Source organism: Panthera leo, chromosome D2 (assembly GCF_018350215.1).
Source record: "Panthera leo isolate Ple1 chromosome D2, P.leo_Ple1_pat1.1, whole genome shotgun sequence".
NCBI classification, from domain to species: Eukaryota; Metazoa; Chordata; class Mammalia; order Carnivora; family Felidae; genus Panthera; species Panthera leo.
Window position 1 is genome coordinate 81,117,209 of NC_056689.1, and position 26,961 is coordinate 81,144,169.

Below are 26,961 nucleotides of genomic sequence, written 5' to 3' on the forward strand. Positions count from 1 at the left end.
CACGAGTTCGAACCCTGCATCGGGCTCTGGGCTGACAGTGTGGAGCCTGCATAGGATTCTGTCTCTCTCTCCGCCCCTCCCCCACTTGCACTGTTTCTGTCTCAAAATACAGCTAAAAATTTTTTTAAAAAAGATGCATTATCGAATTCATTTATTTTTTAATGTATTTCTTTTCATTTTTTGACGTTTACTTATTTTTGACGGGGGGAGAGAGAGAGAGAGAGAGAGAGAGACAGAGTGAGAGCAAGGGAGGGGCAGAGAGGGGGAGACACAGAATCCAAAGCAGGCTCCAGGCTCTGAGCCATCAGCACAGAGCCTGACACGGGGCTCGAACTCACGAACCGTGAAATCATGACCTGAGCCGGAGTCGGACGCTCAACCGACTGAGCCACCCGGGTGTCCCATAGGGAGTCATTTTTAAAGCACACATTTCATTCCGTCGGCATCCCATTTCCAGCCTCCCGTGGCTCTGCATGGCGTGTGGGACAGAGCGGGGACCCGTCCGAGGCTTGGTGGGTGTGCTCTCTGTCCGTCCTCAGCTGGTGCCAGGTCAGCCTCCAAGCCTCCTCCTGGCCCTGTAAGCCACCTGGTGCCCCCCGAACCCTTCCCTCCTCTGCACCTGGCTCCTCTCACAGGTGGCTGTGATTCGGGCCTGCCCGCCTCTCCTGACGGACACCCACTCCCTCCTTCCTCTTGTTCGCGCTCTCTTAGGTGCGCCCAACGCTCATCACCGCCTGATTCACTGTTGGTAACCTCCCCTCTTTGACATCTCACGACCCCACCAGGCTGCAAGCTTTCCGGGGCCAGGACTGCATCTCCTCCGTCCCCCACTGGCCCCCCGTGTTTGTACGATGCTCGCTCCGTGGTAGGAGGTCAGAGATACCGAATCAATACCAGCAGCACCAGCTGATGTTCAAGGGACACTCCTTGCCCCTCAGGCTCTACACTGACTCCTTTCACGGATTATTCATTTAATTCCTAAAACAACAGGATAATCTTGAGGATCCCCATTTTACAGACATCAAGCCAAGGCTTCGAGAGGTTAATTCCTCAATTCACGTGGCACAGCCTGGGCTTCATCAGGATGATCGCATCCCAGCCCGAGGCTTCCAATGTATCTAGTAAAATAAATAACCTTCTTGGATATCTGAGCATATGTGACACGGAAGAAAAATACTTTTTACCAAAGCTCGCAGAGGATCTAAGCGGACAAACCAAGCTCTGCAGAGTCGAACGGTAAGTTGTTAAAATGAGCTGAGGTCCTTTAGTGGCTGCAAAATCCCTGTTTTCGAGAGTTTTGTAAAGTTTGTTTACTGAGAGAGGTAGCCCATGCTTTCCTTCACCACAATAGCACTAAGTCGCTCATGTATATATATATATATATATTTTTGGGTTTTTTTTTTTTTTTTGGTGCTGTTCACTTAAAAGTTCTCAGGCACATGATCTGCTCGGAAATAGCTAAATATTGTGCTGTGGGAAAACGCTATTCCAATACTTGACTTTTACACGCGACTGTGACATCCTGATTTCTTCTCTTGTCCACTGCAATGGCCCTGAGTGCTCGCTGGGTACCTTCTACACAGAGGTAAGAGGTTGGCGCCTCTTCCCCGGCTCCTGCGGAAATAAAGTTGCCCTCTGAGAAGCGAGCCGGTACAAGTAACCCAGCTGGCTGACGTCTACTTGTGGAAAAGGTTTGGAAACCCTCATAGTATGGCTTGATGGGCCAAACACCTAACTTAAATATTTTTTTAAAAAATAAAAGTGAGGGTGGGGCGCCCGGGTGGCTCAGTCGGTGAAGCATCCCACTTCGGCTCAGGTCGTGATCTCGTGGTTGGTGGGTTCGGGCCCTACGTCAGGCTTTGCGCTGACAGCTTGGAGCCTGGAGCCTGCTTCGGATTCTGTGTCTCCCCCTCTCTCTGTCCCCCCCACCCCTTGCTTGTGCTCTGTATCTCTTTCTCTCGTTCCCTCTCTCAAAAACAAATAAACATTAAAAACATCAAAAAATAATGATAAAAAAATAAAAGTGAAGGATATAGAGCTGGCCCATTAGCAATGGCAGCAAGTGGGGACATGCCACAGGGAAGGGTCCCCTTAAGAACACAGGTATAAAGGAAATAGACATTCACTCTGCAGGTCAAACTAGTAAAATCTATGGCAAATGTAGACAGTTTGGTGTCTGCTGCATTCCCCCCTAAACAACGAGCTGTCTCCTGGGTCTGAACTGGAAGGTGAGGCCGGAGACCTCAGAAGCTTGGCTAAAATCAAAGGCCAGCAGAAGTCTGGTGGGCATGACCACTGTGGCCCGAGGAGGAGTCTGTGAATAGAAAGGGCTTCTCTAGGGGCGCCTGGGTGCCTCAGTCAGTTAAGCATCCAACCCTGGCTCAGGTCATGGTCTCACTGTTCATGAGTTCGAGCCCCACCTCAGGCTCTGTGCAAACAGCTCGGAACCTGGAGCCTGCTTCGGATCCTGTGTCTCCCTCTCCCTCTGCCCCTCCCCTGCTTGCACTCTATCTCTGTCTCTCTCGAAAATAAATAAACATTAAAAGAAAAAAAAAAAGGGCTTCTCTACCCGGAATGCAGAAATGGGATGTCCAGTGAAACAAACAAGGAGTAAGGGGGTTTATCCAACATGGCTGAGAAGAGAAGAGCACTGGATGTGGAGGCCACCAAGGTTCTGGTCCCGAGAACAGATGTATTTCTTTTCATTATTTTTTTAAAATAATTATTTCATCTTATAAAAATAATTTTTTTTTTATATTTAAGCATCGAGACCAATTAGATAATTCCTATGAGAGCCAAGCTTTCATATTTAGCTGTATTTTAGTGAACCAGGAAACCCTGAGTGAGTAGCTCCTTCCGTGGGGCTCTGAGCTCTGCTCCCTGGAGAACTAAGCCTTCTGTTCTGTTGGGAGATTTAAATAGGTAAGGTTAACGTATCTGAGGGAGATATGTGTGCTCAGGGGAAGCTGATGGCCAACCCAAGAGAACAAGCATGGAATACCACACTGGGATGAAGACACGGCAGGAAGCATCATGGTGCGGCGGGAATGGTTTGTTGGCCTTCTTCCGCCCTGAATTGAGTAAAACTAATACACTGAGCATTGTCGCAGGCCCAGCACTGGGAAAAATCCAATCTCCTCAACTTAAGAAGGTATTATCCCCATTTTGTAGACGAGGAAACTGAGGTGTGGAAAAAGTCAGCGTTTGACTAGCATCTCACAAAGCATAAGTACTGTGGAACCTCAAATCTGATCTTCTCACCTCATGGCTCCTGGACCAGTCAGTGACTGTCCCCCCTAGGCCTCTCTGAACAGGTCAACCTTGCCCTTCCTTCTAGTCTGCTTGTGGACATGGCTGATCACAGCTGTTGAGAATAAAGTTCTGGATGCGATGTCCACCACAGGTGAGTTTGGCCATTGTGATTCAGGCCTCTTGGGTTCCGTCAAGAATAATTTCTGGATATGCAATTACTGGATGACCTCCCTGAGGTCAAGGCCCTGACTTTGAGGCCAGCTGCCACCCTAGGTGACCAGGTGACACCTGGGTCCCACCGTCTACAACGGCACCAGCAGTTCTGAGGTACGCATGTTGTCTCCACACCCCTCTCCAGATCTGTCTTGGGAATGCAGGCCAGATTCCCGGGAGCCAGCGCTCCGAGCTGACTGCTCAACCGTCTGCACTCACAGGCAAACCTGGATGCAAATTTGCATTTGAAGAGTTGATCTCTGTTCCTGCCTGGGATTCTCATAAATCAAAAGTGGTCAGTATTTACAGCAGAGTCCAAAGGGAGAACTGCTGGGAGAGCCCCAAACACTTAAAAATTCTATATGGGAACCAAAAAAACTTCATCTGAAGACAGGAGATTGGAAGAACTAACGGGCCCGCTTTTCATCTGCTTCTCATTTAGAAAAATTGGACTACTGGGGAAAGGGGTAAAAATAAAAATTGGAAGCAAAAAAAAAAAAAAAAAAACCTTGAAAGGCAAGCAGATCACCCATTCAGAAACACGTAGAGTTTGATACAACCCTACCCTTTCCCAAAGGCCAGTTAATTGTTCGGGTAACTTATCAGGCCGTGGGGGGATGTGACCCAACACGGGAAGCTGACAGAGGGTTAGTGATGACGGCCACACTGCCCGTGGGAAGCGGTGTCATTCAAAAGCAGAGGCCGTCAGTCTTAAGACAGATTGAGTTCGCTGTTGCAGCAAGACAGGGACAATATTTGCCTCTGTCATGGCACCACGGCAGCAACAGACCATCCATAGGCTGCCCTGGGAAATATATAATTACATGACACGTAATGGGAATTTAGTTATATGTTTATGCAGATATAGACACACATGCATATACACATGTATACACAAACGTACTGGTGAGTGTAAACCAATTGGATTATTCTTAGAAAAAGGCAAAACAAACAAACAAACAAACAAACAAACAAACAAAGAACCTCAATTCCTTGGAGAAGAAGGCAGGGCAGAGATGGAAAGAGGAAGAAAAGTGTATCACTTACCTAATTTTTCCCATTACATTAATTGGAGATCTTAATTTACCAATACCCCTCAGGGACTATTTGTCTTAAATCAATTCAGACGAGCCGATCCCTTGCTGGTCTATAAAATGGAGGTGGGGGTGAGCACTGTCAAGAATAGGAAACCCGTACGACCTATCTTTGCATCTCGCTCCCCGGCACAGTGTCTGAAACACAGTTTGTTGAATGGATGAACAAATGAACAGACATGAGCAAGACAGCAGAATGTTTGATGTGGAAATCAAGTCCCTTGATGTCAGGGCGCCCGGGTGGCTCAGTCGGTGGGACGTCCGACTCTTGATTTTGGCTCAGGTCATGATCTCATGGTCGGTGAGTTCAAGCCCCGTATCTGGCTCCGCGCTGACAGTGCGGAACCTGCTTCCGATTCTCCCTCTCCCTCTCTGTGCCTCTCCCTTGCTCATGTGCACACCCTCTCTCTTTCTCAAAATAAATAAGTAAAGTTTTTAAAGGCTTTAATATCAAAATGTGAAAAACAAAAATGGCAAGACACATCGCGGATCAAAAGTTCTTTTGTCCAATAAAAAGGACTGGTATTTTTTAATACTCCTCATGGAAACGTTCGAAGGAATTGACATTCAACTGTTACCTTCTAAGGAGCCCTAATTTCTGTGTTTAAATCAAGACCTACAGATTATTTTCAGGGCATCAATCAAGCTTGCACTGCTATAGAATATTTTTTGATGAGTCACTGAACTAATAGTCTGAACTAATAGGTTTTTCTAAACATAGTATATTGGTTACTAGTTCAACCTAACGAAGTCAACTATTGTGTACTATGATGACTGATATTTACAAAATATCATAACTACATAATACATTAGGAGATATCTTTCCGTATGTTCATGTCTGTATAGAAATTGAATTACAAATACATTCTGGGAAATCCCACTGTTTATACAATATTTGGTTTGGCTTTCACTGTTTCCACTGCTAGGAATACCACGCCAATGATTATTTTAAAATACGATATTGATTCACTGAAATATTTATCCAGCTCCAGTCATTGGCAGCAAAAGGTACTCACTTTCCAATGTCATTCCTATGGCACTGTCCTCTGCTAATCAATCAGAATTTCTATCCAAGGAGGTCAGAGGGAAAGAAGAAAACAAACAAGGAGGTTCAAAAGGACTAGTACAATCGCTCTTTGTGGACAAAAGGAAACGGTGTTAGGTTCTGCCACAAAAAAAAACGGTGTTTTCTTTTTGTGACCTATAGTGCATATACGAAAGGTTGTGAAAAAGGAACACTCACGCCCCCATCCTTTGGTTTAAGAAACAGAACACAACTGCATCCTAGAGGTACCTCGGTGCCTTTCTTCTGTCACCACGTTTGTTTTAAAAACTATTTTCAAAGACATGAAGGGGGTTAAGGTGATGATCATGCATCATTGTGTGACAAAGGTTCTCCCACTTCTAACAAATGTGATCTATACCTCAGGCCCAGGGTTGATGCTTCCTGCCGTGTCTTCATCCCAGTGTGGTATTCCATGCTTGTTCTATTGGGTTGGCCACCAGCTTCCCCTGAGCACACTTATCTCCCTCAGGTACATTAACCTTACCTATTTAAATCTCCCAACAGAACAGAATGCTTAGTTCTCCAGGGAGCAGAGCTCAGAGCCCCACGGAAGGAGCTACTCACTCAGGGTTTCCTGGTTCACTAAAATACAGCTAAATACGAAAGCTTGGCTCTCACAGGAATTATCTAATTGGTCTTGATGCTTAAATATAACATGCCGTACATGATTCCTCATCTAGTATCATGAGTACAATTTCTCCCAGTATTGCCAGTTCAAGAATCCCTCTGGGACAGGTAAGAATGCATTCTAATTTAGGAAATTACGGAGGCCATGGATCTTAGAGGGGAAATGTGCCCCTTGGCAACTACCCAACCCAGTTCCCAAGCTGATAAGCCATTATTATTATTATTATTATTATTATTATTATTATTATTTTTTTTTTTAATTTTGGGAAATATAAGATTTTAAATTTTTAAATTGAAGTACAGTTGACATATATAAATTCATTTCAAGTGTAGAGCACAGCGATTCAACAATTATATACATTATGAAATGTTCACCATACGTTACAATACTATCAACTCTATTCCCTATGCTGTACTTTACATTCCCGTGAATTACTTAGTTTACAACTAGAAGTTTGTACACTACACAGCTGGAAGTGTGTATCCCCTTCGCTCGTTTCAGATTACAGATAAGAGAAATCAGGACTAGTGCGGTTAATTCATTTGCTGAAAGTCTTCTGAAGCTTAGAGATCCAGAAATTTCATGTTTCCTTCTTGATTCAATGCTTCGCCCCTATACCATACTACACCTCTTTGCTCTTGGCGGGGGGTGTGCAGGGAGAAAAGGAGAACAACGATAGACATACATCCTACTTCCCTAAATGCTCATCCTCGTGACTTCTATTGATATGGATTAGAATTGCTGCTCTGGAAACAGAGTGAAACGCAGAAGCATTAGTTGGTTGGTGGTGGGGATAGCCTATACATCTAGAGGAAATCAACTGATTAATTTGTCAGTTTGGTTGTTTTTTTTTTTTTTTTTTTTTTTTTTAGCAAACTTGAATCTTTTCTGGGATACAACAGAGCATAAACTGATTAATTAGCTAATTAATAATATATGGCCATCTACATCAGTGATTGCATTTAAATTTTACATGCAAAGGTTACTTTGGAGAAAGCATCAGTTCTGAATAAGTAACTTTGCAAGCAAAAAGAGGTTTGTGGAATGTCTATGCAGGTAATTTATGGTCCACTGTAAAACTACGGACTTCTGATTGAAGAAGTAATCAAAGAGCATAAGAAGTAATGTAATCAAGCCATCAGCATGACCCTATTTGGTATGGTAATAAATTCGATCCAAAATTTCAGTGTATTTCATTGTTTACTATGAAATTTATTGTCAGTTTGGTTTCCATACAACACCCAGTGCTCATCCCAACAGGTGCCCTCCTCAGTGCCCATTATCCACTTTCCCCTGAAAATTTAAGTGTATTTCAAATGCATTTCTTAAAGTATAGGGATAATGCTATTAGTTTCTAAAATCATTTTTTCATATATACATAAGATGTTTAATATCTATTTTTTCATTTAACCAACTTCCTAATATTCTATATATTTGGTCAATATGAATGTACAATACCACCAGGACTTTACTAAAAATGTTACTAATTCATTACCTTGTGAAAACCATGCATGAAGACCATATCCCACAACTCCTGAGGGAATTTCTGTGGTATTGAGATTTGTCACCTGGGCACTGCTTGGTCACTAACACAGCACAGAGGGAATCTCCATTGGAGAATGTCAGATTTTTAAAGAAAACCAAGAAACTGACCAACAAAACCCTCGGGCCAGTGGAGACCAAAGGGGTAGCCTTAGAAATGCCATGAAATTAATATGATGCGTAAACAAATGGTCTCCAGAATAAGTCTGCTGTGAGGGTTCCTCTTATATCATCTTCTACCTGCCCACTTGTTTTTCATAAGGAAGAAAATCTTGAAAGAAAGAAAGAAAGCAAGCAAGCAAGCAAGCAGGAAGGAAATAAATTAATTCTGTTCTCCACTTATGTTTAGCCCACTTCAACCCACAACGAAATCCACCAGTACACTGATGGGAAAGAAGTGCCTGTTTCATAACATTTTTAGATAAAAGCCCTTCTTCTATTTCTGTCAGCTGTACTTGCACAAGTGTGGCTGGCGTGTCTTTTTGGGCTGTGGGTCTTTGAAGAATTTACTGCCACTTCCTTTTTGTCTGACTCAGTCTGCTTGCCGGTGACACAGTTGCCTTAATTTGCCATTGTCGTTGGCATGGAAACAGCCCTTGAGGGACAGGTGAGGCCTGGACTCCAGTTCAGAGCCCTCGTTTTCATGCCAGCAAGGCTCAGACCAGTTCCTGCTCTCCTATTCTGACCCCCAAGTATCTACTGCCATGGAGGATGTAGGGACATGTTCGCTTTAAAAGAAAAGAACATTAAGGTCCCTACAGAGGGGTTTCAGAGTCAGGCTTATAGTCTGTATCCCATCAGCTGCTTTAGGGACAGGCTCTGGTATACCTCTGCACCCCCAGGGATCCTGGCATGAATGCAGGTGACCATGGAGCGAAGCCCCAAGTGTGAGGTGCTATACTTGAGGAATACAGTCGCCACCAAGAGGCAAAGGCCAAGCCTTTCCCTCAACTTCAGGGTAACCAACAGTTGATAAGGGAAAGTTCTTCTCTGTAGAAGAATTCCAGGTAACAAATGAAGAAAGAATGATAGAATTAGAACATCACCAAAAGAAAGAACTGATCTAAGAAGTTGTTGGTGATGGCCACTGACCCTGGAGGGTAAAGGCTCAAATTGAGCTTTATGACAGAAGCCTCAGGATGAGCCCTGAACCCAACGTTCAATCCAACATCACAAAATTCCCGATGTGATGCCAGAGAAGGACACAGAACCACCCATGATGTAGTCCTACCAAACCAAACCCAGAACCTGAGTGTGCTCGAGGCTATAGATGTAACGCCTGGTTAACACAAAACCCAGGGGCCAGAGGAACAGGCTAGATGACACCATGGGGATGAAGTCAGCAAGCTAGCATATGAAAAATCCTACTGGGCGAGCAACCCGGTTTCATTCACAAGGATTGCAAGACTTCAAAGGTAAAAATTAAAAAGAAGGACCGGGAAAAAAGACTGACCATTAAAAAAGCCGCACAAATGCAATGTGGGGGGGTGTGTTTATACACTGATTCAAACAATCCAACTGCCAAAAAAGGTTCTGAGCTTTCTGGAGAGTTAGTCTTTTTGTCTTACCCGATCAATGAGGAGTCATTATGTCACGTAAACAGAAGCACTGTGGCCTTCCTATTGAGGATGTGTCAACTAGAAAAGGCAAGGGACCAGCCATGAATACACCAGTCTGCACAGCATCCACGTGTCACCACACCGGCCACGCTGCAGGGGAGGGGCGGTCAGATGACAACCACGACGGCAACCCTGGATCACCCCCTAGGCACCAGAGTCCACCTGGACATAGCCAAGGCAACTATCCATTTGGGATGCGGTGTCCTGGAAAGGAGCCCTGAGGATGTGCCAGAGTCTCGTCAGAAAATCATAAACCTGAGGCACAAGAACCAAAGGACTGGAAGTGATGTAATTAGACTTGGAAATCCACTTCCATCTCAAATGACCTTGTCAAACCCTTCAAACTTTAAAGAAGTCCATTCGAGGACGCCATACTCTCAAACTGGAATTGTAGAGGGGCACCGCTTTGGAAAGGTTGAACTTAACCAGCTCAGGCACGTTAAAGGTTAAGTCAGGCTGGGGAGCCAAAAATTCTAAAAATGGTGGGCTGACCTTTTCCAATGTCTGTATAACTTCAAAGACTGAGATGAGGAAGGAAGTTCAAGGGGATGCAGTTCTTACCCAGCAAACAAAATTTAGCCCAATTAGAAAGAACTCTTAAATGTTAAGAGACTTTAACTTAATTCAGAAGGGGTTGGGTCTAGTTAGAAGACCCCTGAAGTCCATCAACTGCAGGAGTCGACAGTCATGGGCAGAGGATTTTCCACTGTCCTTTCTCCACCTCATCCAAGCGCAGAGGCGACCCATCGGGTACAGCCCGAAGCTGCAAAGCAGGGGATGGAACATGCCATACTGCAGGAATCAGGTAGCCTGGAGAGGTGTGGTCACTCCCTGTAGGAAAGACCATTCCCGTGGGCAATGCATCAGCTAAGACAGGGACCCCAAACTAGGAGGATCTAGTGGGCTGGCATTTCCCTGCCCACCCCAGCACCTCCAGCACAACTTTCAGCCATAACGGAAATGTTCACACAGCTCTAAGTGGCAATGAGCATGTGAACTGTGGCTGGTGTTACCAACTAACTGAAGTTTGAGTTTTATTTAAATTAACGTCAATAGCTTCCTGTGGCCGGTTATGAAGAGAACTCCTTGAGGAATGTATCCCAAATACAATCCCCAGGCCCTATAACTGGCGATTCTCGTTCACTAGAGAGACACGGGGCCCGGCATCTGCCTTGGGAACAAGCTCCCCAGGTGATCCTCGTGCTGGTGGTCCCACGAAAATGCCCCAGGCAGAGTTGAAGGAGGGTAAGGTTGCCTGTAGGCACTCCTGGCAGAGGGAGCACCCGCTAGATGGAGACAGACTATAGGAAGGATGTGGAATAGGTCCCGGAGCAGGCCTCGAAGCTACAGGCTCGCCCCACTGTGCTCCCACCCAGATATCACAGGAAACACTGACAGTGCCTTGGGTTGTGACAGCCACCCAGACACTCTCAGGGTCATGGCCAAGGCCTCACGATGTCCCATCCACCGCAGGCTGGTGCACTTCAGCTCACAGCCCCCGGACATTGCTATACTTAGGCCAGCCACAAACATCCACAGATCCCAAAGGAATGTCGTGCCCCATTCCACATGATAACCTTCCACAGGTCACCTCCCGAGGGGATTCTGTTAGGCGCAAAAGTCCACGCTTCTGCAAGACTTTAAGGACCGTGCCCACCACGATCCACGTCTTGGTGTCCCCGGCCATTGCCCAAAGGGCGAGTTTTGGGTTCTTTCCTAGGGTTCTCTATTCTGATCACAGATCGTCAATGTTCTAGCATTTCCTGTAGAAGAGTCGCCCTTTCCATTCCCCCGGGCAGCCAACTGCTCATCACTTTCTGCCCATTCTCGCCGCTGAACGTCTCTCATCTACCCCTTTCTGCGGACTCTCTGTTGCTTGGAGCCATTACCTGCTCCTTCCTGTGTACCGGTGATAAACAGCCTCCCGTCCAACCCCACTCTTCAGCTTCCCCAACCTCATCTTCACTTGTAGCCAGAATGCTATTTTAAAAACTGAATTTTATCACGTCATTGCCCTACTTACAGGCCTTGATTCCACGAGGCACCACTGTCCCTACGAGAAAACACTGAGGTCCTTATCACAGAGCACGAGGTCCCGCATGGGCTGACGTCCACTTCTCTCACCGTCTCCCTCTTGCCCAGTAGCACACCGACTCTTAGTTTCTGAAATGCTTCAAAGCTCCTTCGCCCCTGCCCCACGACGTTTATGCCAGCCCCTCCTTCTCTGGGAACCCTCTACCCTCTGCCCTCCTTTGCCTGGTTTGGTCCGATTCATGTGTAGTTCAAAATCTGCTTCCTCACATGCCTTCCTTCCCTAGGCCATGCCGGGCCCCACACTGTCTTCCTCGGCTCTCAGCCCCACTCGCTGTCTTCCATTACTGTTTTGTGATGACCTGTGTAGCGTTGGGCTCCTTGACTGGCCTCCAAGAGAACAAGGCCTTGACCTTGTTCACTCTATCTCCAGTGAGTGTCTTGGTACTAAATAAACATTTGTGAAATAAATTGTGTAAATAAATCGTGTAAATAAACATTTGGGGTATCTCCAACCCCAAGTGTCTTGGTACTAAATAAACATTTGTGAACAAACGACTAAGTGAACAAAGAAATGATTTCATTGATTTATTATTAACTCATTATCAATCATTTGAGTTAATAAAGATTTGTAGATGGTGGAAGGGAAGCGGCTGAGAGACAAAACCAGGCAAGTAGACAGAAGACTTTCTGAGATATGGTTTTGTCCCTGGTACTTGAGTCAGTAATTAGACACCCGCCCCCCCACCCTGGCAAATTAAAGCTGGGGGTTCTAATAGGCAGGCTGGGCTTCCTCTGCAAGGGCAGAAATTTTTTAAAAAACAGCACTCGGTGCACCAAAACTTAAAAATTTTTAATTCCTAAAGATGTCAAGATTGTGAAATTAAAAGCCAAAAGCTTAGCACGCTAATCCTTTCCAGCTCTTGTCAGAATCAGGCTATTTGGCTATCATCAACTCTCATAGGCAAGATTAGGCATGATCTGATCTCCACTAATTTAAGAAGTTTGAAGTAGATCATAGTTTCAGTGAACCCAAAATATACTTAGGCGAAGTAACAAATATCGCTGGGTGCACAGGAATGGGTCACTGAGTCACCCAAACCTGATCTCGAAAACCAACACGAGCTCAAATCTTTTAGTGCTGAGCGTGCACAGACTCGTCTTCCTTCTTGCAGATGAGAAAACAGAGAAGGTAAGCTTGTGGCTGGAAGCAGAGCTGGGTTTCAAAGCCTGGTTTCTTGACTCCAAGCCCTGTGTCTCCTTGAATAATTAGTTTCTTACACCACCCAAGACAGACCCTTAACCTCCTGGTGACTCACTTCTGGCTTGGTCCGGACTGTCCGCATTCCGTCCTTCGCTCACACGGTAAGTGCTTAACAGGTGCCCACTACCAGCCAGACCCTGGGGACGCAGGTGGAGGAGGAAGCTGAGACCCTGGCCTTAAGGACATCGTGGAGCAGCATGGAGGGGGGGGGTGTTCTGGAGGGTTCAGTGATCCGACAGGGTCACCGCGCGGCAGGACAACAGCCACTCTGGTTTAGGGCCACGGCACCCCTGCACACACACGGGTGGCAATCACCTTAGAGCAGCCACACGGCCTCAGGGGCTCATGTCGAGTTTGTGGGTCTCATTCATGAGAACTACGAGTAAATTTCCTTCTGAACTTACGTTTGTTTTCCACTAACCCAAGCATAGGACTTTACATTTATCCTCATTAAATCTCACCTTGTTGGTTTTGGCCCATTGAGCCACACTGCTGAAATCTCTATAATCCGGATTCTGTGATGCAGAGCAGTTAGCCCTCCAGCCCGGCGTTGTTAAGAAGTGTGGTCAGTGCACCTCTGATGTCTTCATAGAGATGGCTCAGGAAACTGCGGGCCAGGACGAGGCCTCGGACACAGCCCCGGGGCCACTGACCGCATCTCAGTCCGGCTGTCCAACATGGTTTGGGTCAACACGAACCATGGATTCGTATCCTCTGGGTGACTATTCAGCCCACCCCTAACCTATCCGACGCTATCTCTGCACCGGCCACATCTCTCCCTCCTGCATCAGGATGCTCCAAGAGATGCTATCAAATAAACACCTGCCCAAATATTTACTCCCATGTCTGACAAATTTAAAATGCCCTTTCTTCTACCGTTTGAGTGAATATTAATTAGATTTGCCCCTTAAGAGAGGTCTGGAATTATTCCAGACGGAATAAAAGCCAATGCCGGAGTTCCCCTAGCGCAAAGACCGACAGATATAAATTCAGTGGGCCGTGGACCTTCCCGCAGCACCTGCCTCCAGTCAGTGATGGGCCAAGGCCTAAAAAACAGAAAGCTCAGTGGACCTGAGAGACGGGGGGAGTGTGATCTCCCGCCATCACTTCTAATTATCCTAAACTGGAAAAACGGATGTCTAAGCTGGCCAGCCTGTCCAATAAAGCATTTTGATCAAAGATGCAGTTGCACAGAGCACCTGTTTGAGGGATGGCCTGAGAGCCCACGGGGACCCAGGAGAGTTATGATAAGTCATAAAGCGGTCCCCGCAGCTCTGTAGGCAGACAGCATCACTGTGAAAAATGCTTCTCCAGGGAAGCTTTGAGTTTCTTTAAACATTCAATTATGGCTATACAAACACAGATTTTAAGTGAACAGCATCCAATCTTTGCACAAATTAGGGATGCTAGGAGGCAAATAAAAGAGATTCCCTGAAACAACTATTGAATACAAATTCCGCCCTGCTTCATGTAGAATTGGTGTACGTGCTGAGTTTTTGAGGAGGGTTAATTAGGTGACCCTCTTTTAGTATTAGCTTTGGGTTATATGGCTCTTATGAGTTGAGACACTGAGGCTACCTTTATTTTAGTTATGATTTCCAAGTCGGTTTTTAATTAAAATAGATTTCTGAATACTTAAAGACCCAGGATTCGATGAACAGAGCTTTGTAGCCATTTGAGAGTTGCTGGAGGCCTTTCTAAAACACAGCATTTCCTTTTTATGACTAATAAATACTCCAATATTCTTCTTTTCAACCTTTAAGCTATTACAAATGTTTTTCCTTCAATATAAAAAGTTTTCCTAATTTTAACAGTAATACTTTCTTGTTGTAAAACATGAATAAAGTAAATTTCTTCCATAATCTTACCGCTCAGAGCTACCTGGGCATGTGTATAATTTTTAAACCAAAACTGAATAACACCATGTAAAATATTACCTAACATGCTGTTCACATTGATTACATCGTGAATGCTTTTTACAATAAGAAAGATCCCCATCGTCACCTTTAATTGCTGCACAGTTCTCTATTTCATGGCTGGGTCCTAATTTATTGCATCATTCTTCTCCTATCAATTTAGGTAAAATATTCTGCAGTGAACATCCCTGCACGCAAGGCTGATTCCCAGCCTGCAGGCATGATACAGGGTACTGACAGGTTACCTTCTGGTTAGCCAGGCTCTCTACTGTGCTGGTTAAATATTCACATTTATCTTGAGTGAACATTTACCTTTGAGTTCTCATAGCTTCATGTGGATAAACTCTCTAATTGGATCTATTGGGCCAAAGGCTATGTGAATGAAAAATTCTACTTTATCCTGGACAATGGATTATATTTTGTGTCTAACAGCATCAAGGGCTGGAAAGATGCAAGCATTTCGCTCTGCCTAAAAAATTGCAGAGTTTTGGTATTATCTCAAAAATGAAGTCGACATGGAACAGACATGTAATTTTTCTCAAAAAAAAAATATTACTCGGAAGTATTTCAGGGAAATGCAACTTTCAAATGGTAATACTGGCATGCTCTAATTATGAAAATGTTATTTTTAGTAGAACAGAATCTCTACGATTGTATTAATAAGTGGTATAATTAAAATAAAGCTGTAGAATGTCGTAGAAACATACCCAACACTCTCCATGTACTTTCTAAAATGTCAGTTGACAGGGAGGGTGGGAAGAGAGATATCAATCAAGAAGCGATCATTTTGTTTTCAACTTTTCTTATCTTGAGATTATTTTGTGAAGGGCCCAGAATTGGAAGTGAACAAATGAAGGCTCCCTTCAAAATGATCTTTTATACAAACTAGCCACTGTGCCACAGTCACTGCATATCATACTATCCGCCTTAATAGCCAGTGAATCATTTTCAAAAAGAACCATGAATGAGGCTAGTGAGCCACTTACGGACTCAGAGAACCAGATGGGCACTAAGGACTGCATTTCTATATGGAAACGCCCATTATAAAGCTAAAGGAAGAAGTACACAGACTACGACATCCACCAAGAAGACAAAAAACAAAAAAAAAAACAACAAAAAAACCCTAAAGCCTTATTTATAAGGAAGAAAATGTATTTGAACAACCCTTGAAATATTAATCAGGATTGTGTTTGGTAGTAGAAGTATTTTATTTTTGGCTCTTTGTTCTTTTTTTTCTCCTACAATTTTCAATTTTCTACCGTGGACATGTATCCCTTTTAGAGTAAAAACAAATAAATTAAGGTTTTTATTAAGTGGATTTCCATTCTCCTATCTGGAGTCCTACCACCATCTGAAGGTCTGGGATGGGCGCCACTCACACTGTTCCCCGCATCTCCCAAAATTCTGACAAAAGGAGAAGCCACCAAAAGCCAGCAGCAATCCTAAAACCCCACTGAGGACACGATCACCACCAGAAGCCTTACTCTCTTTTGCTCTTTCAGGGAATGCCCAGTTTCGTCCATTGAGATAGTTGGAAACCACCTACAAAGAGCAATTTACAAAACTTAAAATGTCTCATGGCGTTCTTACATGGAAAAAAAAAAAGGTAACGTATTTACTTCGCTAAGAGAAACATAGCAAAGGCAGCACAATTTTCTGCCCGGCAACCTGCTCATCCAAGATGCGTGCCCAAACCTCTGCTTTAAGGTCACCAAGTCACAAGGAAGGCTAAAAGCACATTATCTACTGCTAACCAAAGCTTTACCTTTTTTAAGTCTATTTCTTTCAATGCTTATTTTTGAGAGAGAGAGAGAGAGAACTACGAATGGAAGAGGGGCAGAGAAAGAGGGAGACAGAGGATCCGAAGCAGGCTCTGCACTGACTGCAAAGAGCCCGATGTGGGGCTCGAACTCACCAACTGTGAGATCATGACCTGAGTGAAGACGCTCAACCAACTGAGCCACCCAGACGCCCCTTTACAAAAGCTTTCACCCCATTTAACGGTGAGGGGTAAACACACAGGAAACATGAAGAGGCAGGTCGCAGGTCCCCACGAACAGCCCATGCTATCCTATTTGCTAGGGACCCTCAAATCAAAGCAGGGAGACAGTAAGCGATCTGACCTGCTCACGTGGAGACACAGAGTCAGATTTTTGCGACACGTGTCTCTGGCAGAACTCGTTCCAGGGAGGCTCTCTTACCTACTCTGTCACTGCAACAAAAAGTCAGCACTTCACTGATACGTGACGAATAGGACCCAGTAATTCTAGAAGACAGAAACTCCTTTTTGAATAATGTGGCACTTGGTAACTTGATTTACAGCTTTAACTACAGATTGCTTATTAGGAACACACAGATCTTTCCTGGTACTAATCAAATAGCATAGTAAGGGGTCCTTTGGGTCTGAGGAACCCATGGGGAGAGCCAGGGTATAAAGGATGACAGGAACAGGGCTTGTGTTACTTTATGCCTTGAAGTAGACACAGTTTTCTACTGGGAAGCCATACAAAATATGTAATAATATTCATGTGCTCCAGGAAAAGAAATAGAATACCATTTTTGGAAATTCATATAATTTTGCAAAAAAAAAAAAAGGTCAAATTTTTAAACAAAAAGATAAAATAAATACTTTGTACCACTGGAGACAAGCTCTGAAAGATAAATAAACCCTTGGTATTTCTCAGGGAAAAAAAAAAAAAAAGAGAGATTCTATTCATTTGAAGCAATTTCTCCTTATATAAGCCAGGGATTGCCAAAAGCCAACTAATTATGGAATGCTGTTATTTGAACAGAAGATGCTTAAATTCTACCCTTGACAAATCAGGCTCTGAAAAAAAAGGAACATCAGAACTCGGAGAAAACCCTGCTGGTTCACAGACTTCTTTCTTAGAGTGATACAATTCTTTTGTTTTTCCATTGGAATCACGTCTTCAAGTTAATTCCAGCCTCAGATGCAAACTGGATTATGAACCCATGCATTTCACTCTGTTTCTCTAAATGCCAAGGCGGGTGACACAGCATGTTGAGCCCACGGCTCCTCGCTTTCTCCTGCGGCGCGGCAAACAAGAATTAACGTGACTTACTCGTTTCTTTCCAGGTTTACGATCAGCTCTTTGCTTTCCAGTTGTATTCGAATATTCAACACGTCCGGATGATTCTGAAAGATAAATAAGAGAAGTCAGCCGAGACACGTTTCACATTCACTTGTCAACGTTTGACTCTGCTCTGAAGGCATATGCCACGGAGGCAGAGAAAAAATACATTTTCTTCTTGGGACCGGTCTGAGACCCCCAAGTGGAGGAGACCAGGTCAACCAGGACCAGAGTCTGGAGGACGCAGCGCCTTCCGGGACAGCGTGAACATGGCCTGGACCCCTTTCCTTTGGCCACATACCCTTGAGACCCTTCTTCACTCTCCCCACTTCCCACGATTAAACTCCTTCCTCAGTTTCCCTGTCTCCATAAAGGGCATCTTCATTTCCCCAACTGCTCGCGTCAGAAAGGTGAAGACCCGTCTGAAACCTTCTTCCCTCTCTCTAGTTCCTCCTACTCCATGAAGATCTCCTTCGGGGCTGCCCTCCAAACTGCAACTCCTGTAACACCTTATACACCTCTCCACCCCTCTCCAGGTCAATGTGCAGTCACTCTCACCGGGATTCCTGCAAAGCCGTCCTAACCTGGGTCCGTCCACCTCTGCTTTCTTCCCATTCATTCTCCAATGGCAACACGAGCGTGTTTTGAAAAACACCTCCTCATCAACCCACCCCCTTTTGCAATGAGCCCGCACTGGCGCTGGGACTTTAGGGTCTGTATGGCTCTCCTCAACCACCTGGCTGTCACCACACTGGCCTTGCCAGCCCCTCAGACACACCGAGCTCCTCTGCAGGGCTCATCTTCGTGCATGCTGTTCCCGCCGCTTGGAACGCTTCCCCTCAGCTATTCTACTCAGTTCCGGCTTAAACGTCGGCAAGTGGAGGAAATCCTACCTCACTCCTCAATCTCATTGCAAGCCCATCTTCCCCGGTAGGCTTTCTTCTAGCCTCCTGCCCTTTCCCTCCCCGTAAGGAAGAACTTCCTTCCTCCTTGCGATAACTCAGTATGTTGACTCCCTCTTACTTATTATGTCCACAAAAGCACCAGAGAAATAAAAGAAGCCCAGTTAATAGTTGGTGAAGGAAGGAATCAATGAATAGGGCACACATCTGTGCCAACCTCTTCTTCTTACGAGGCAGACACTCTCCTCCTCTGGGCTCCAGGAAACCCAGCTCACGTGTGCCCATCTATCAGTGGGGGGCAGGCACCTATGTTCTCTGTTGTGTCCCAGAAATCCCAATGAGTTTCTTGCCCTGCCCTGAGAACGCACCTGTATGACAGTGTCCCTTAACCCATGCCCTGCCAACCCAGGGCGGTCACGTGTGCCACAGTCTTACTTTTGAGCCCAACCATTCAAAGTCCTTGCCCAAATCAAAATTTATTTGCTAACTCAAAGGTATTCTATGAAGCCCCTCTGTGCTCCTTTCCTGCTGTGCATCCTTAGAGATTCTGGTACAGTCACTTCCAACTCCCCTTTACCTAGGCCAGCATGTCTCAAATGGGGGGTTTACATAGCCATGGGGCATTTCTCACTGGGAGAATTTAAAATTCTTTAATTTAATTTTATAGAGACAGAGGGAATGGGGAGAGGGGCTGGGGGAGTGAGGGAGAGAGAGAGAGGGGGAGAGAGAGAGAGAGAGAGAGTGAATCTTAAGCAGGTTCCATGTTCAGCATGGAGCCCTATATAGGTCCCAATCCCACGGCCCTGAGATCATGACTTGAGCCGAAATCAAGAGTCAGACACCCAACCAACTGAGCCAACCAGGCGCGCCATCTATGTTGATTTAAAAAAAAAAATTAACATTTATTTATTTTTGAAAGACAGAGAGAGACCGAGCTCACATGGGGGAGGGGCAGAGAGAGAAGGAGACACAGAATCCGAAGCAGGCTCCGGGCTCTGAGCTGTCAGCACAGAGCCCGACACGGGGCTCAAACCCACAAACCGTGAGACCTGAGCACGAGTTGGACGCTTAACCGACTGAGCCACCCAGGCGCCCTGTCTAATATTCCAGTTTTAAAAGGCCCTATCATAACTCCAGATTTCAAAAGGCTGTTCTTACAACACAGCATTTCAGCTACACTGTGGATTAACTAACCACATGTTACTATGTTACAGGAGAAAATGAATTCTAAGTTCCAACATCCAACATTAGTCAAAATGAAACAAAACACTCGAGTTTTGGGAAAAGGTTAAAACATGCATTCACTAGTGCCATGTGATTGGGATAGCATCATAAAGGGCGAAACAATACGTAACTTTATTTTCAGGGCTGCCCTTGGCACATGTGGGTAGTTTCCTACTTCGAATATGGTCACCATTAGCCACATATGTATTTAAATGTAAATTAATTGAAATAAAATTTAAAAATCAGTTTATCAGTCTCACTGGACTCATTTACATTTTTAAAAAAATTTTTAATGTTTATTTTTGAGTGAGAGAGAGAGAGACAGAACGTGAGCAGGGGAGGGGCACAGAGAGAGAGGGAGACACAGAATCCGAAGCGGGCTCCAGGCTCCGAGCTGTCAGAACAGAGCCGGACGCGGGGCTCGAACTCGTGAACCACGAGATCATGACCTGAGCCGAAGCCGGACGCTTGAGGGACTGAACCACCCAGGCGCCCCTTCACTGGACACGTTTTAGACTTAACAGCAAGATGTGGCTAGTCACTGCCACCACTGGACAGCAGAGCAAGAGAACGTTCCTACCTTGACAAAAAGCCCACGGACATTTCCATCTTCATTGAGCATCTCTGAGTCAGTAATAAAGACCTAAAATTTGCATCATTCAATTGCTGCCCAAGCAATAGACGATTGTAAATATTGGTGCCTCAGGGGATATAATTAGGTGCAACCCCAAGTGTTTTTGTTTGTTTAAGTGCACATTAAGAAAGCTCTTCTCGATTTTAATTGATGAGTGATACCATTTTTGAAGAAGTTACTTAAGCTTGAGAGTTAAAGTGGTAAATTTCCATGTAAATGAAATGCTTATATATATTTTCTGGGTTCAAACAGACCTTGTTTTGTACAGATTCATTCCAGCTAATGATGAAATAAACATCTAGCGATGTTGTAAAAATTACACGTCTTAACTGATGTGTTTTGACACTATCTGGTGTTCATAAGAATCGTATGGATTTCTGAGTGTTTGCTGGACTTTTAATTTTTTTTTTTAATTTATTTTTGAGAGAGAGAGAGAGAGAGCGCACGAGACTAGGGGAGGGGCAGAGAGAGAGGGAGACACAGACTCGGAAGCAGGCTCCAGGCTCCGAGCTGTCGAGCCTGATGCGGAGCTTGAACCTACAAACCTGTGAGGTCAGACCTGAGCCGAAGTCAGACGTTTAACTGACTGAGCTACCCAGGTGCCCCTGTTTGCTGAACTTTTAAAATTAGTATTCCTATTCCAATCTTATGCAACATTAAACACACATCACTTCTTTAGATTTTAATACAGTGTGTAAAAGTGCTTTTAAGTCTGTCACAGGGATTTTTGCCTAAATGTTCCTATATTTTCTGACACTGAGATTTAATTACAAATATGCATAGAATGTGCTTTCCAGGGCTTGCAATTTGTACTTCTCTCAGAAAATGGAATTATTAGTTATGTTTACAATAAAATATTAGAACAAAAATACGTCTCAATATTTTGTCAACATGTCCCCAGCGTATGTATGTATGTCTATTGGCATGTATTTGATATATGTGTACGTGTAAATAACTTAGTTACTTTAATTATGAATTGTCTTTGCCTAAGACATTGACACATGCATCATATTTTAAAGGTCAATTCTGACAATTATATTTGTGAATAAAAATAATATGTTCGCAGTCCCACTTTTTTCCTTCCCCCAAATTTAACTAGCTTCAACATTAACATTTATACTAATTCCACATGAAGGCTCTACAGGAGCTGTTATAACATTCCTGTGTCAACATCTTTCAGATGAATACATTTTTCCCTAGGGAGGCAGAAAAAAAAAAGATCTTTATGTGTACATTTTAGTTGAGATTTGATGATACAGGATAAATCAATGGGGAAAAAGAACAGAGAGCTATTTTCATGCAAAACCACTAAATGCATTAGACTGCTTAGCTTAAAAGCATGTATTCATTCCATTTTCTTTTGATTTTTATGCACTGGAGATAATGAACTTAGTGCTGGTTAAATACAGCATCCCTTTTCTGAAAAATGATTTATTGATTACCCTAATGGAACTGTGTCTTTTATTGAATGCTTCGAGAACTACATTTGCTGAATAAATCAGTTCGATGCTAATTAGTAGGGGCCAGAAATGTTTTGACCGTCCCCGTAATTCTACTTTTCTAATTGGGAAGAGCATATCCAAATGGGTATATAAAATGTACCACTACAATGTTAAAAAGAATAAAATAGTTATTCGGGTGCCTACCCCTCAGCTGCAAAGTCAAAATACTGCCAGTATCTTAGAAGCCCCCTGTATTAGTTTGTGAAGGTGGCCGTAACAAAGTACCACAGACTGTGTGGCTTAACCGACAGAAATTTATTTTCGCACAGTCCTAGAAGCTTGAAGTCCAAGGTCAAGGTCAAGGTGTCTGCGGGTTTGGTTTCTTCTGAGGCCCTTCTTCTTGTAAATTCCTCGTGGAAATTGGGCGGCTCCCCCACATGCTGTGCTTGGGTAGTTCTGCAAAGTAAGGCACCAGCCAGAACAACACCGCCCTGGTTTTACGTATCCATGGGTATTTCTCACCAGGAGAATTTAAAATGTTATTGCGGTCGGTGAGTTCGAGCCCCGCGTCGGGCTCTGTGCTGACAGCTCGGAGCCTGGAGCCTGTTTCAGATTCTGTGTCTCCCTCTCTCTGACCCTCCCCCCTTCACGCTCTGTCTCTGTCTCAAAAATAAATAAACGTTAAAAAAAAATTTTTTAATAAATGTTTTTATTTTATTTTATTTTTTATTTTATAGAGAGAGGGTGGGGGAGGGTTGGGGAGAGGCAGAGGGAGAGAGAGAGGGAGAGAGAGGGAAAGAGAGGGAGAGAGAGGGAGAGAGAGGGAGAGAGAGGGAGAGAGAGGGAGAGAGAGGGAGAGAGAGGGAGAGAGAGGGAGAGAGAGAGAGAAGTCATCTCTTGAACCCTCACTGCTGCCCTATTCTCTCTCTGAGGTCAACCACAGTGCACCTGCCCAGCACACTGTACTTAACTGTTAATATGAACAGATGTCTAAAAGTGACTTGCTGATTAGCTACAGTTTCTTCCTCGTTGGCATTATCCACGCTGTGCTGCCTTTCTTTTAGCTGCGTGATTGGGAGCTCACCCAAACTTGAATTTGGTGGATACAAAATATCTCATCAATAAATGTAGCTTTCCATGGATGCAGGGATGCCACCGACTGCTTTTTCTCTGATGGATGGGGTGATACACAGCATCATCTCCTTGGTGTGTCTATGTCCTTAAAAAATAGCCAATTTTTAGGGATTAAAAAATAAATAAGATGGCAGGGAGACACCAGAAGGAAGAGAATCACATGAAAGAAAGTATCCAACGTAGGGTCAACAGCCAAGTCCTCTCCCATCCTGGCTTCTAGGTTACCCTTTCAAAGAGGATGGTCAGTTCTTTTTTGTTTTTTTAATTGTTTTTTTTTTTTTTTTTTTTTACATTTATTCATTTTTGAGAGACAGAGCGCGAGCGGGGAAGGGGCAGAGACAGATTGGGAGACACGGAATCCGAAGCAGGCTCCAGGCTCTGAGCTGTCAGCACAGAGCCCAACGCGGGGCTCAAATCCACACACCGTAAGATCATGACCTGAGCCGAAGTCGGACGCCTCACCGACTGAGCCGCCCAGGCGCCCCGAGGATGGTCGGTTCTGACCCAAACTCACTTATCTCAACCGTTGTTACTGGAGGCACAGAGGGATCTAATTTTTCAAGCAGGATGACAGTATTAAAATACTGCATTTGAGGGACTGTGAAATAACTCGATCCCTCTCCAGCACTAAACAAATGCTTCAGACGACAGCCCTGGCATTCATGGGGCACGAGGGAGTCATTTATTGCGACGAATATTTAGAGGCAATCTTGATTACCACTTTAATATTAGTGGGCTGGTTCCACAGCCGGGAAGATACGCACACCGTGGCCTGCAAGAGGATGGAATCAAATTAACCGCAGAATCGCAGAGGAAGGAGTGAAGGCATTACAGTGCCATAATGGGGGGGGGGGGGGGGTGCGTGGCTTGGGTCCTTTTACTTATTACATAAATGATGATAATGTTTACTCATGAGTCATTGATCTTTTTTTTTTCTCCCCCTGATGGAAACTGACCTTAGCAAACACCTTGTTAAAATGTGCTGAATGGCACATATTAATCTCAGGTAAAATCTGCTTTGGAAATACATGTAATGTCATTTTTAAGGTTTTCGTGGGTTAACATGTCGGATTATTTTTAGCACAGATTCTTCTTAATGTGTGTCTGTGACGTGACGGGGTTTGCGGATTTGCAGCCTCCTCCTCCCTTCCCGCCACAAAAAGTCACAACCTCGCGCGCCTCTGGCGTGGGTGGTGCTCAGAGTTCAAGCTCTTTATCCTGTTGCTGCTGGACTGATCACTAATGCTTGTTTGCAGCAAACGGTTTCGATTTTCATTTTAGATGACGTCAGCGATACAGCCAAACCATCTTACGAGCCTTATTGATCCACTGAAATGATGCCGGTCCCCGCTCCAGGCATCCGTACGCAAGGGGTCTGTAGTCCCCTGTGCCCAGTGTCTGGCTGGGGACAAGGGCCGATTCCGAAGCAGACACAATCATCTGCCCCCTCCTGGAGCTCACCGTTGGGTTGTAAGAGGACAGTGACAACATGACTTGACAGAAAGCAATCTGGAAAACGCCACGATGCAGGTTTCTCGAACTTACCGCATCTCAAATTCAACTTTTATTTTACGGCGCCTCCTTCCATTCCAAAGAGGAAGGTGGGAAAGATCAACGCTCCCTCTCCACCAGGACCAGCCCAGTGACCACACTCTCTCTTAAAACCCTTCAATGGTGGCCCATCGTACCCAGAATAAAACCATGGCCTTTACACCATGCGGGGTCCGGACTCTGCTCACCACCATTGAGCTGGCCAGGCTCCAGCCAGCTTCCAGGCCTCTCCACCTGCTGACCCTCTTCCTAGAGGTCCTCCCTGGGCTCCACTTCCAGGTCTCAGCCTGGACGTCACTGCCTCAGGGAAGCCCCCCGCCCCCCATGTCCCTGGGGCTCTGAACTCACAATCCCAGGTCCTGGCCTGCCTCGTGGACTTCCTGTGTTGTGATCACTTACAGGTGTGTTTATTTCACTTGTTGACTGTCTATCATCTCCTAGTAAAACAGAAACTCGGCGGGGCGGGTGGGGAATTTTTCTGCCTCGTTCCCCATTCTATTCCCAGCACCAGAACAGGAGCACCTAGAAACATCTGTGGGATGATGGAATCAGGTACAAAGCCTGTCAGAGATGGCAGAAGGAAGGCTGTCTGAGGGGGCCGTGAAGGAACCCCGAAGCCATAAGTGTCAACTCAGGGGGCATGAAAGGGACATCGGGACTCTCCTCCCCAGTTGGATCTGTCCCCGGGCAGAAGGCGACAGTCTGTCCCTCTGCCCTCGACGGGCTGCCTGCCTCAACCCTGGAAGCTGATGTCCACCGTGGACACAAGTGACCACACAGAGGACCCCCTTGACACCGAATTAGGATAATAACTTGTGTTCTGTTCCTTTAAAGAGGGTGGGAAGGGCTTGCCGGAAGCTGAATTCTTCACATCTGTTCTTGGGACTGATAAAAACTTCCAGGGACTCCCCGCTCCCAGCCTGGCTCCCAGCACCCCCTGTCCCTCCTGCTCAGTTTCTTCGGACCTCAGTGATAAAGAATCTAAAACAGGGCAGAGAGGTGCAGAGCGGGCGGCAGGAGGAGGAGGGCATGTGGGGGAGTGTAAATCAATGTGAAACACGGGGCAGACCGGCAGGGTGGGGGGTGGTAGGGAGGACCAGAAATCAGAGCCACGTCCGGATGCGGAAGGTCAGGGTAGGAGAAAATCGAGGAAGGCCCATTTTACCACTTACTGGTTATTAACTGCCCCTGGCTTGGGGAACCGTACCCTGGACACGTGGTGACACGGTGGCCTGGGGACAGGACTGTATGGTGACACGGTGGCCTGGGGACAAGACGGTGTGGTGGCATGGAGGCCTGGGAGCAGGTGCCATGCTGGTGAGATCACGTTGCTGCAACTGGCCTGTGACCAGGGCCCAGGGGACACCCGGCCCCACGTGGGTGTGGCGCCACGTCCCCAGGTCTCCGCTGTCTCCCAGCCTCTCTGCCTTCAGACATCGTTATTGGAAGGAAGGAGAGAGAACCTTAGCTTTGCGCCTGGCTGCCTGCCGGGGGCTCAGGAACATCAGGGAGCCAATGGCTACGATGGGACCCTGCCATCAGCCATGTACCCGAACGACTCGCACGACTGTCCCCCACCCCGTGCGCAAGGAAATGGCTTCCGGTGAATGTTCAGCATCAGTGTGGGCTGCACCTCCATAAAACAGGTCTTGGGATGGGGGGTGCTGTCGTGTGGACAAGGCCTTGGCTGGGTACCAGGGCCCAGATTCACGTTAGCATTGTCACACCAGCTCCGGCACCCTGGAAGGACGTCATAGAGCCTTTCTCTGAAGGGCATCCTAAATTGGAAGTTTGTGCACCTACAACAGTTTCTCCTCTTCTGACTACAAAGAGATAATTTTAAAGAAAAAAATGAACTACTTAATTTCATCTTGGAAATAAGTGTTTTTCCATTGAGGAGGCTGTGCCCTGGAAGGGGTGTGGGGAACTCAGGCTGGGCACCTGTCCACAGACTGGCTGGACGCTGCCACTCAGATCGCAAAACTGTGGGCCGGAGGCCACGTAACTCTGCTGGGCCTCAGTTTCCTCACCGGGAAAACAGGGCTAACTGCGCTCTTCCTGTCTCTCAGTGTGGTCAGCAGAATAATGTAATGGGTCCTCAAAGATGTCCTTGTACCGATGCCTGGAATCAGTGAACACGCGGCCTTAGTTGGAAGAGGGGACTTTACACGTGTGATTAAAGGCAGGGCTTTGAAACAGGAAGATGACCTTGGATTCTTCAAATGGACTCGATGTAATGATGAGGGTCCTTAAAGCAGAAAATACTTCATCGCTGGGGTCAGAGAGATGTGACACACAGCGGCCTCTAGAAGCTGGGAATGGCCATCAACTCACAGCCAGAAAGAACACTGCCACCT

At 45.6% G+C, this 26,961-nt stretch overlaps 1 protein-coding gene across 1 annotated transcript in view; it reads right to left on the minus strand.

Moving 5' to 3' along the window:
• The window catches only part of ADAM12 (ADAM metallopeptidase domain 12), a 347,394-nt gene that overhangs the window by 238,870 nt on the left and 81,563 nt on the right, over positions 1-26,961 (minus strand). Inside the window, exon 3 of the mRNA XM_042908975.1 lies at positions 17,709-17,782. Coding sequence (XP_042764909.1) covers positions 17,709-17,782 — 74 coding nt within the window. The remainder of the gene's footprint in view (positions 1-17,708; positions 17,783-26,961) is intronic.